Source organism: Bactrocera dorsalis, chromosome 2 (assembly GCF_023373825.1).
Source record: "Bactrocera dorsalis isolate Fly_Bdor chromosome 2, ASM2337382v1, whole genome shotgun sequence".
In the NCBI taxonomy this organism is placed as follows: Eukaryota; Metazoa; Arthropoda; class Insecta; order Diptera; family Tephritidae; genus Bactrocera; species Bactrocera dorsalis.
In genome coordinates, this window is record NC_064304.1 from 99,309,590 (window position 1) to 99,321,965 (window position 12,376).

Consider the following 12,376-nt stretch of genomic DNA (forward strand, 5'->3'; position numbering starts at 1 on the left):
GCTCTTAAAGAGCAAAAATATTTTTAGGTGCAGGTGCAGTAATTTTGAAGTTAATTATACATAAATTCATTAATGCAAAAAATTAAAACCTCTCCCTTAAACCAGTAGATGTTACCATTCGTCAAAACTATATGTTAAAACCATTACGATTGGTTATTAATTTTTATTTTAATTGTATTCTTTAAAATTTACAGATTAATAACTTATGGATCTAATTAAAAACAAAAAAAAAAAGAAAACACCTGCATTCTTGAATTTACTTTTCGTTCCATTTACTTGTCTTATCTTGTTTAAAATATTTATCAGCAACAAAATGAAATTATTACAATTGTTAAAATACTGCATTCATATTTGTTGTTGATTTAAAATATTTCATTACAGATATATTTTCGCTGAATATTTTTTTATTGCATTTAGTTATTTATTAGTCACAAAACACATATACATATTACTAACTGTACTTAGTAGGGACAACAACGTTATTTCGTTGTGTGCTTGTTATTTTTTTATACATTGTTTTTCATTATAGACGGTTATTATTAACAATATAAAAATATATGTATGTGCTTTTTAAATTTTCAAGTTTTCTATTTAGTGTCCATCGGTGTCTGTTCGTTTTTTTCATGTTAACAAAAATTGTGTTATATAATATTTGCAAATGTGTTGAATAGACAAACTCTATTTAAAATAGCTCCAAATTGGAAAAAATCAAATATGGCTTTATTATAGTGATTGCAAGAGCAACAATCAGTTTGAACATATCCAGTTACACAGTTATCGAATACACAAAATGACGGACACTGTATTCAAAGTCGTAAAAAATCATAAGTGTTGAATAAATCATCGGTTCACTTTGAATTACAATGTCTATGCTGTGGTTCATTGAAAAACAGCAAAATTTATTAAATACTTTATATACTATTGATAACAAAATCCTGTTTCAAATATTCCTTAAATTCTACACTTTTAATTCAACGTATTTGCAATTTTTGTAAGAGTGTATAAAGTTGAGATAAGTTTCTTTCAAAATGCAGATAATATAAATTTGCTGCCTTTCGGATTTTATTTTTGGAAAAATCTTTAATAACCAAATATTTGCCATGCAAATACAGGCCAAATATAAATGAAAAATGCGTTAACAAATTAAATATCGAGCAAATATATACATATACATTTATACATGTGGCATTTCAATTTCGTCTGTGACTTTATTTACTTGATCATAATAATAACAAAGTTCAATTTTAAAAATAAGCCTAAAACCTAATAATAAAATCCAGAATCTTATTTTATCAACGTATTAATGATAAACCTTTTCATTTGAATGTGGTAAATCATATAAATCAAATGAGAATTGTAATTATTTACTTTAATCGTTTAGCTTTTTAGCACAAAGTTTGTAAAATTCTTAAAAATACAAAACTCATACTAAACCCTCATACAAAATATTGCAGCAAGTACAATAGATTTTTTTTAATTATAAAATTAAAGCGTGTTGCTACTTATTTTGAAAAAAGGGATAAAAAAAACTCTATATTAAATATTTATATAACTGTTCTTTTGGGGGGAAGTAGGGTTTTAAATGAGTGTGGCGCATTATTGGTGCACTATCAAAATTTCTATATTTTGCGATTTGAGTAGCCACACTTTTTTATAATTTCTGTCTACTAAATATATTGAAAAATAAAGAACTGCTGCTACACAAATTAATTTCTATAGCTTATGTTACATGATGCAAATATATTCAATGTTCAACTTGCGGTTACAAATTCACAAAACAAATTTTTGGTGCCTTTTCTCACCTTTGATTTGTGCAGATGGCTAAACTAAATCTAAACACATTTCCATACAAATAAAAAAATATTTCGTATTCGTACAAACACTAAGTAATTATGTATGTATCTTTAATATTTTTTTTATCGATTCCATATATGTATGTATGTATAATATTCAGAAAATTATTATCTCACTATTTTTACTTTGATATTAGTACATTGTACATATGTATAATAAATTAAAAATATTTTATCAGTTATAGTAAATATGTACCCAATATCGTTTCCTTATTTAATTGCCTGAAACTGACTGAATGCATACAGCATAGAAAAACGCTGTTCCACATGCCTGCCTTAGTAAATAAAACTTTAGTCAAGCTGCGCTTGCTGTTTTTATCCTAAAGGCGGAAATAAACAACGCAATGCATTAATGGCCGTCTGCAACGCTGAGTGCTGTTGTTGGTTTGTATGGCTGCGGTTGTGACTATTAGATATTGGTGTGTTGGTGTTATTTGTGCAGCTGCTGCTTGGCAAAACTACATCGTATTAACTCGTCAGCAGTGCAATATTGATCTCCTTAACCATCTTGACACGATGCAGCATCTTTTGTAATGATTCCTGACTAAGCGCTTGAGTGGAATACCAAACCGGTGAGTCGGGTACACAAGAGCGTTCAGGTTGTAAATAAAATACATCATTGCGTGTTTTTACGCTTTCAGGACTACAAAATCGTTGTAAATGATTAGTAGATTAATTTTAGTTTATGAATTTTATTAGTGACTTACCATTTCGAGAGGTAAAACTCATAGAGACGGACTGGGCAGCGCAAAGGATTTTCTTCGTTCTCTTGCTGTTCATAAACCTTTTTCTTACGTGGGTTAGCATCTGCAAAAATAAGTGCAATAAATTAATTAAATATTATTATTATTTTTTATTTTAAAAGAAACTTACCAAGACCAGCTTGTGGCGGATAGAAACGTAGAAGTACATTTCTGGTACCTGGCATTTTAGCATTTTGGGCTGAGCGTTTCCAATGTTTCATTATGTGAGAGAACGATAGTTGCATGTGCTCTTCTACAGTCTATGAATTAATTGAAAGATTTCAAATTACATTTAAACCCCACTGACAACATTAGATTTATTTGATGTTACAAACCGTTAAATTGAAGTGTTTCGTATTAAAAAACATAAGTGTACTGAGCAGGACATGTGGTGAATGAGCGCCAAGCTGTTTACACTCCCACAAATGTTCCTCTTCAACTCGGGTCACAATGTACTCTGTAATCGAAATTAAGTATTTTTAATTAAGAAAAAAATTTGTAAATTGATTTTTTATTGTTATAATAAAAAAAAATCTGCTTACGTGAATCATTGTAGAGGACTGAAAATTTACGGGCCACTTCATCCAAACAGTCGGTGAAACGTTCATAGTATGGATCCGTGAAAATGTTATCAATTCTGCCATTTTCATACAGATATTGCTGGATGCCTAAGAAAGCATTTGAGCAAAAAAGTTGCAATTAAAAATTCTTTAAAGGTTGCACAATATTTTAATTTATAAAAAATAGTTTAATATATTTTTTTAATATCAATATTCATTTAATAACTTCTCAATTTTTTTAATTATTTATTCAAAAAAAGTGTGTGCACCATTCGATAGACGTATGATTATTTAAATATATTAAATAGAATTTATCTTACCTAAAACCAAGTAGTATATAGTATCTGGAGCATATTCAGTGCCGTTTGGCTTACGCACCTCTTTTACAAACAAACACAGAGAATAGTTTAATTCGTCTGCGGTCATCTGCAAAAGTTCCGTTTTGAATGGTCGACGCCTAGTCGTACTTTTTTCGATGTCAGCATTCTTTGTCATTACCCATTGCTTCCACGCGTTCACACCAAAAGTATACTTCAAACACATGTTGGCGTCTGGTTTTTCTACAGGTTGAATGGGTTGTGGTGGTGGTTGAGATGGTTCTATATCCAGTCTAGAACGTTTCACAGGTGACCGGTTATTACTTCGAGGTGATACTGGCGACGTTAAACCACCGCGTTTACGTCCACGTCCGCTAATATAACAAAACTTTATTTTAATATTGCATAAATATATCATCTAAATTAACAAACCGTTGTGTTTCCATTATATGGTGAGGTTGCTGTTGCATATGGTGAGCACTCATGTGGCTCATAGAATCATCGTGTCCCACCATACCTGGTGGTGGATTCGTTATCTCACTAGCAGTCATGGCCGATTCAAGATCAACAGCAGGCTGACCGTACTCACCAGTTGCCATTTTTAATGCCATCTGTAGCACTTCTTCACCATATGAATTGTTAGTCACTTCAACAGGTTGTACATCATTATTGTATTGTAACGGAACCAAGCTCGGTTCAGTTTTTACTTCATCTTCTGAATCCGAATCAGATTCGTGTTTTTCTTCGGCTACCATTTCAGCCATCATAAGCAATTCAGCTTCAAATGGATCGGCAGGCATTTTGTCTTGGATTTTTTTGATTTCCTTAAGAATGCCCTGAGCCGAATTTCGTGTAGTTGGTATAAATATTGGTACGGGTATTGGCAATGGTATTGGTACTGGTACCGGGAACGGTGCCGAATACATGTACATAGGTTGTGGCACATAAATCGGCACAGGTATTGGTATTAGCACCTTGTTGGAGTAGTCCTTACCAGTTTGTGTAGCTGTATTCGTAGTGTTCGGCGTAGTTTGAAATCCGACTGTTACCGTTTGTGGTTTACAACTAGTCTGTACATTTCGAACAGCAGGTGGATATGGTGGCACAGCAATAATTCTCGTTTCTCCAACACCTTTGTCCATATGGCCAGATACCGTATTACTCTGTCCTCGCTTTCCTATTGACTTAGCATTTGACGTTGGCAGATCCATTGGTGGTGGAGATGGAGACGCCGTATAATCTATTTGTTTTCTCGGTCGTCCTCTAGAGGGTACAATCATAGGAGGTGTGGTTATTTGTGGCACAGGTGGTGGCGAATCTAACTTTCGACCTCTACCTCTGCCTCGCCGTACAGTTACGTTACCAATCATTGTTTCGGTCTCACCACTTGCTAGAGAAGATACTGTTGATATAACTGGCATTGTAGGTCCCTTTTTACCTACAGGTGTTGTTTTTGCAGGAAGTTTGATCTGCAACAAATTATACAGAGTTAATTTAAAATCCAAAACTGTTGCTCTTTTAACTGAAAAATAAATCGAGGTTAGGTTTTTTCAAACAGCAAATATAACGATACTTGCACAAACTCTTTGCTAGAGAGGGATAACAATATTTTTATATTCAATCTACTACATTAGATAAATCGTAAATAAAAGTTGCCAAATAAGGCGCAATTAAATAATCTATCAAATAATTACTTTAATTTTATATTTATATATATACTTTAGATAGTTCAAATTACAAAAAAAAAATATATATACATACATATATAATCAATAATATTCCGAGACGTTTTGATCTAAAAATATAAGCTGTTAATGAAATTATTATTTTTACCTGTATTTGCGGTTTAGTTTGTTGCGGCATCTTTAGTTTTACCCTCTTAGGCAATCCAGTGGGAAAAGGTACATTGTTTTTGTTAGATCCGCTTTGTGTCACAGTAGTGGTCTGTTGGGCCGATGGTGAATCATTTTCCAAAGTAAGCGGTGCTCTTGCAAATTGACTCTGAAACTGCATAACACACTGATATGTGCAAAAATTACGCATCGAAGCATCCGACATTGTAAGGTGGTATTGTGGTGTAGCGGAAGTGTTGCAATTGTCACAATTGGCAACAGTGCGTGAAAAAGCGTTAATAGATACTCCGTACAAAGTTAAACAATTTAGAGAACACATTAGAATTTCTTGTGCATCTTGTTGTTTGTAGATCATATCGAAATTATATTTCTTTACTTTGCACCATTGACATGAGACAATACGCCGATTAACAATTATATACACATTAAGACAAACACGTGTACAAAACACTTTTGTTCGTCTTTCTGTATAAATTGTATATGACTCCGAGCCTTTGCGTTCAAAATACTTGGAGCACATAGCACATTGATCGGCGACTATATTGCTTACGAATTTGAAAGCTGAAAAGCATGGATTTGAACAGAAATTATGTTCTTTACCATCCAGCATAATTTCGACACGCACTGGTTTATCATTATTACACACAGCACAAGTATCGTTACGAAGTTTCTTTTTGGGATTGCACATACTATCATAACGACGCATACAGGCTTGTGAACAAAAATCTTTAAATTGTTCCTTGTCACCCACTGGTGCAAGAAAGCCCTCACTGCCGGAAGAAATGTCCTTTTGACAACACGAACATGTTTTTAATCCTTTTTTAAACTCATTAAGACAAGCTGCACAGCAGAATTGACGAATGTCAAAACCAAATCGTACACAATATTTGCCTAAGGCAGGATGTGGTACTTCTCCATGACATGTTTGACAATTAGCTCCGATTGTGCGTTGGTACTTGCCGAGGCAAATTTCATTGCAAAAATCCATTGTTTCCCAAAGTAAATTTTTGTCACCTAACGTTACTTCATTGAAACATTCAGCACAACGACGCATAAAACTGGCATTTCGTTCTAATCGTGCTGCCTCCGCTTCAGCAGAGGTCCGAGCTACCACGCCCGTATCTCGTGGAGCTTTTGTCTTTGTCACAGTTGTCGTACTGGAAGCAACAGTCGAAACTCCCGCTGAAGACGTTGTCGTGGCTGGTAATGTGGAACCAATGTTACGCACACGGATTGAATGTCGTTTCAATTTAAATTTTTCTGGCTCCTCAGAATTTAAAAGGTTGTAACAAACATCGTTACAAATGTAGTGGTGCTCGTCATCCTGACGGAAGAAGTATTTACATAACTTTTCTTCCTTGCATTGTAAACATGTGTGATTGTTTGCATCTTTCTCTTTCACATCAGATTTGTCTGCACCCTCGTCCCTGGGTTCACTCCCATCAATTTCATTATCTATAGTATCGGCGTCTTTTGCTTCATTTGTTAACTCTTCGATAAGAAACTTTTTCCTTCGAATGAAATACTTTCCTGGATGAGCAGATAAAATGGCATCGCAACATTTTTGTTCACACAAATAGTCAAAATTACCACTTTCGGGATTCTTAAATCGAAATCCACACATTTTTTCGTTATCACACTGTATACATTTTTGTGTTGATGATATAATCCAAGCAATAATAATTTTTTGTGAAGACCCTATTTCCGTTGTATTTGTTTGCATTTCCTCTAATAAAGGTTCGTCTGCATCAGGCGCTTCTGCTATTTCTTCTGCTGTGTTTAGCTGCACTCCTATATAAATATAAAATATACATTACTTTTGCAATTAATTAATTCGATTTACAAATTAAAATAATAAAATATATATATATTTATTACTTAACTTACGTTAATAGAATGTTAAGCCTTATTATAGGTAATTATAAGAGTAAACATTCATCAATTATGATAAGACAAATATTATCTTAGTAAATAGTATTTTAGGCGCTCACCTTCGCTGCTGCCACTACCAGCATCAGCAGCTTCAGCTTCAGCTCCAGCTGATTCAGCTTGAGCCTTGGCTTCGACTATCCAAAAAAAAGAATATTTTAAATTTACACTATTGAATTACATCTATCTAGTGAACAGCTTAAAGTGAAACATATGTACATATGCTAAAATGGATATTCTTTTGTATAGTATTTTATACCATATTAAACAATATTACTCAATAATAATATTTGAAAAGAACTTAATAAATTTGGAATAAAATAAAGGAATTAATCAAATACTGAAAAGTTTTACTATGAACCACAATTTTACTTCTAAACATAGGATGTATAATCAATAGTTTAAAAAATATCAATAATTTTAAATCGGCACTGACCTCTAGCGTCACTCAATTCAGAGTCATCTTCAATGGCAGCTGAAGTATTTTTTTCTGCAACCGAATTTTCTTCAGCTACAGCAGCATCATCAGTGACTCCTTCTGTATCTCTTTGTTTTTCAGCCTCAGCATCCTCTTTTTCGGCATTTTCCCGAGCTAAAATAGCTTGTTCTTTTTCTGCTTGTGTTACTTCAGATTCAGGGTCATCTGGTATAAGACAAATATCCGAATCTTCTGGTTCTTGGACATTTTCAACTGGTTCTAAAATCAAATCGTACTCTTAGTAATTATTAATTTGAGATCATAAATGTGTATACATACCATCTTCCCGTTCAGTTTCAAGTTCAGGTTCTTCACTTGTAACTATTTCCGTGATTTTATTTGTTTCATCGGTATTCTCTTCGGAAGCATCCAGTTGCTTGCTATCATCACCAACTACATCAGTAATATCGTCCTCTTCATTCTTACTGTTTTCTTCTTCTTGGGCTGCTACATCAATATCCGTTCCTTTTTCGTTAACATCACTCTCAGGTTTACTATTGTCATTGCAAGGAGCATCGTCTTCCAAGGCTTCAATGGCTTCCATGCTAACATCTACATCTTGCTGCTCAACAGTAATGTCATGACTTTCTTCGTCAACTGATTTCTCAGTACTCTTTTTTTCATTTTCATCTTCAATAGCAGCACTTGTTGTTATATTTTCTTCAGGTGAGTTAGTGATTGATGGCATATCCACATCTCCATCTGTGGTTTGCAAATCGACCGTCATTGCTCCATTATCAGCTTGATTATCCGCATCCTTCGTTTTAACCGTCTTGTCAACTGGTTCCACAGAAACATCCAGCTCTTCTGTTGCTGTTGGCAAAGTCATGTCCGACTCACCCAACATATCGGATTCATCGGTGGCTGCATTATGACCTCCACCAGATACGTTCGCATCCACTTCTTCGAAATCTGTGGACTCCTGGGATTTATTGTCTACTGTCTCAGGTTCTTTATTTTCTTCTTCATTGGCAATTTCACCTTCAACACCACCACCCTCATCACCATCGTATGGGCCACTAGCCAACTTCTCCTGTGTGCTACTCCCTTCATCTTTCGGCACACCTGAAGAAGTTCCATTTGAGTTTTCATCGACGTCAAATGATCCTTCCGAAATTTGTTCGAAATCCTCGTCGTTATTTCCTTCTTCAGTATCTTTCGTAACGTCACCTTCCACGGCTTTGTCGATTGAGGTTTGTGAAGTGTCTTCATCTAATTTCGGTGGTTCGGACTCGGGTCGAGCACTAGACTCAGCATCAGTGTGAAACGAGTCTAAACTTGAGATTTCCTCCATTGGAACACGGTTGATTGATATTTAAATTGTAAGCAAGTCTTAAACATTAACTAAAAAACAAAAGTTTAGATATAAATAGAAATTAATAATATATATATTAAAATGATTATAAATAAAATATGAACTGATGAAAATTCACGACGAACAATGTCTTTCGATTAACAAATAAAAAAGTTTTCCCGCCGTTACAATACAACACATCACATACGTAAATAGATGATGTTGGGATGAATTTGGTAGAATCAATATTTGATTTAAGCTCATCAAAGAGAAATCTTTTTTACATTATAAAAAGCGATTTGTTTTAAACAATAGTCACAGTAATTTTCATAAACTAACACAATTCGGAGCCAGACCCAATGGTATCGAGGTGTATGCACAGTGTGGCTACCCTGAAAGTACAGCACGCACAGTGGGAGCAAATACTTGTATAAATACCACATTAACTGCCAAACCGTCCCCCTCACAGGTGAAATAGACCTTTATTACCGGCGACATTTTTATTATACACATATGCACAAACCTTTCAATCAGCGAAAACTTAAATCAAATATATTCCACGTAATAAATAGCTATTACTTTTGCTTCAAACGAATTTTACTGATTGCACGATATAATACGACTTTCAACAGAAACAGCCCGAGATACGGAATGAGGCGGAAAAGTAATGACATAGGAACGAAACGATTTGTCGATCTCGAGAACTAAACTCACTTTTGTTGTCAATTTTAGATTTCAACAACGTTTTTAACACTTTTATAATAAACGTGACTTAATAATTTTTATGACAATAATCTCTCTTAAAACTGAATTTATTGTTTACGATTGTTTTGCAGAATTCGCGCTCAAAACCTTTACACAAAATTGTTATAAATAAGCGCAAAATTGTGGTTTACCTCCTATCGGCTTTGCAAGAAACATAACTCTATCAATTTCCAACAGTGTGGCTGTATTCTACTGTGGAAAATGGCGCAAGTAAAGTTGTCAACGGTGGAAGTGTTCGGAAAGTTATTAGGCAAAAACATTTATATTATATCTTTTATTTTAAATATTTATATAAATTGCACAATAAACTGAATAATTACAGTAAAAATATAACTTAACTATATCGAGCATCATTAAGTAAAATACCTTAAATCTCCTAACTTATATGGTTAACTGCCATGGTTTTAAATTTTTGTAATAGATCAAAAAAGTAAAGGAACAAAAAGAGTGGCGTAAAGTATAGAAATGCAATGACAAATATTTAAAAAAAATAGGATATAATAATCTAGCACTTCTACCTAGAGGAAACATGTCACTATTTGATTTATTTATTCATATAATGAGTTTTTTTATATATTCATGATGCGATAATTTGCAAATGGCACTATACAAAATGGCTGATTAGGAAATAATTGCGTTTCGATTTCACCGTTCCAATTTATTATACATACACATTTTTGCTCTTCATGTGGTTACGAAATCACTGGTCCTATTCAATATTTATATATATATGTATATATATATTTGTAACGAACTTCTTATAAAAGGAATACAAGTAAACTTAAGCGAAGTACCTATTTTTATCCCATCACCTTTTACAAATACGTACGAATATGCCTCTTATTATTTTATTTTTTGATTGTAAGCAATTATACAACCCTGAAAATAAGTAAAAGATTCACATCTATTACACTAAAACGATAAAAATACTATGATACAAATTCGAATTAGTTTCTACAGGTTTATAAGTCAAGTAAAATATATTATACGTATCAAAAGCAAGTATTTTAACAGAGTATTTTAATTTTCCATCTGATAGTAATTGCTCTGACCACCGCAAAATATTTAACAAATTATTTTTACCCATCATTTTCTGAAATACTCTAAGATTATTAGTTTAAAAAATATATATTTAAATTTGTAGTCTTTATGAAGTATTTTAAACTCGTATGTAGGTATAAAATTGGTTAGTTTAGAAAATTCCTAATATGTAATAGAGGCAATGTATTGTTTCCCTCTAGAGAAGAAGAAGCAATTTTTATTTTAGGGAAATTTCTCACAGTTTGTTTTGTCCATGGTTTTGTCGTAGTTACTTCTGATATCAACTCTTCAAGATCTACGATTGTTATAAAAAAAAAAAAAACAATAAATACAGATTCTTAACGTAAATATGTTTTGTAAACGGCAAGTAAATTTTGGTTTTTATAAGAGATATATATTAATAATAATAAACACCTTGACTGCAGAATGCCTAATAGTAAGGAGAGACGTATGCGACTTCTTCAAGATGATCAGCATCTTACTGACTGTGAATTTCTTGTCGGGGATTCACCAGATAAGGAACCACAACGCTTTCGCTGCCATAAAATGATTTTAGCTTCTGCCTCTGAAGTTTTCGAACGAATGTTTTACAGTGAGTTTAATGTTGATGCGCCAGTACGTATAACAGAGGTAGATGCCAAAAGTTTTGAACGTTTCTTACGCTATGTTTATATATATGAAATAGACACAGAAGAATTTCTATCGCTGAAAGAGTTAGGTGAATTATTGTATTTAGCAGACAAGTACATGATGCAAGATTTAACCGATGAATTAGTAAAACATTTGAAACATAAGCACAATTGGACTATAGGAGATGTGTGGCCAATGTTTGATTTGGCATGCCTTTATGAAAACTTACCATTATTATTGTTATGTTATGAGGTATTTGCTGTCATGAGCAGATATTTGGTTTATATACTTAATTAAATGAGCGAGTATTTTTTTTAGGAAATAACAAAGTACGTCGAGACGCTGTTATCTATCGACTCCTTCTATGAACTGAATGTCAACCATCTGAAACGAGTGGTGATATTAGTTTCGCAACAGCCACATATATCAACAAAATTTTTGCTGCAAAAGCTAGAGGAATATGGACGTCAAAATAAGTTACATGAAAATCGAGAATCTGAACAGTTTTATAAATTGGTTGAAGCCGCATGCCTGTTGGATTTCAACAAACTATCAAGAGCAGGTTATAAGTCGGGACCGGCACAATCTTATTTGTTTAACAATAAGTAATCAAATAATTAGATATTAATTTATAAAACCTATTAACAGTTAGATTCGTTTTACATAATATCATTATATGAACATATGTGTATTTGTTATTGATTATGAGTTTTAAAGATTGTAGATAATGTAGCGTAATAGGATTGTATTCGAAATTTCAATCCAAACTGAAATATTTAATCGGCCAAATCAAATTGGACCTTATGGTCTGCAAAAACATTGAATGGTTTTTCTTTTCCTCAAGTAGCATGAAGAAATGCTGACGGGTTTGCCGGATAAAAATTCGATTCGTTTCTCTTTACGAAGTCGTGGT

The 12,376-nt window shown here is 33.2% G+C and overlaps 2 protein-coding genes across 11 annotated transcripts; one reads left to right on the forward strand and one right to left on the reverse strand.

Moving 5' to 3' along the window:
• Positions 1 to 681: 681 nt before the first annotated feature.
• LOC105231509 (zinc finger MYM-type protein 3) lies at positions 682 to 10,066 on the reverse strand. 8 transcript variants are annotated; one of them, XM_011212835.4, is made up of 12 exons: positions 9,742 to 10,066; positions 8,013 to 9,077; positions 7,692 to 7,952; positions 7,318 to 7,392; positions 5,307 to 7,117; positions 3,906 to 4,942; positions 3,477 to 3,847; positions 3,139 to 3,264; positions 2,932 to 3,053; positions 2,727 to 2,856; positions 2,561 to 2,660; positions 682 to 2,496 (listed from the first exon to the last, which is right to left on the reverse strand). In XM_011212835.4, exons 2-12 carry the CDS (start codon positions 9,025 to 9,027, stop codon positions 2,322 to 2,324), a joined length of 5,223 nt encoding a protein of 1,740 aa, XP_011211137.2. In that variant the 5' UTR covers positions 9,028 to 9,077; positions 9,742 to 10,066; the 3' UTR covers positions 682 to 2,321. The 8 variants fall into 8 exon arrangements, with proteins under 8 accessions (XP_011211137.2, XP_011211138.2, XP_011211139.2 ...); XM_011212836.4 differs by having other exon boundaries at positions 9,924 to 10,032; XM_011212837.4 differs by lacking the exon at positions 9,742 to 10,066 and adding an exon at positions 9,551 to 9,706.
• Positions 10,067 to 11,033: 967 nt separating this feature from the next.
• LOC105231508 (BTB/POZ domain-containing protein 3) lies at positions 11,034 to 12,287 on the forward strand. 3 transcript variants are annotated; one of them, XM_011212834.4, is made up of 4 exons: positions 11,034 to 11,196; positions 11,259 to 11,425; positions 11,519 to 11,715; positions 11,782 to 12,287. In XM_011212834.4, exons 1-4 carry the CDS (start codon positions 11,183 to 11,185, stop codon positions 12,070 to 12,072), a joined length of 669 nt encoding a protein of 222 aa, XP_011211136.2. In that variant the 5' UTR covers positions 11,034 to 11,182; the 3' UTR covers positions 12,073 to 12,287. The 3 variants fall into 3 exon arrangements, with proteins under 3 accessions (XP_011211136.2, XP_011211134.2, XP_029408448.2); XM_011212832.4 differs by having other exon boundaries at positions 11,259 to 11,715; XM_029552588.2 differs by having other exon boundaries at positions 11,080 to 11,200; positions 11,259 to 11,715.
• The last annotated feature ends 89 nt before the right edge of the window (positions 12,288 to 12,376 follow it).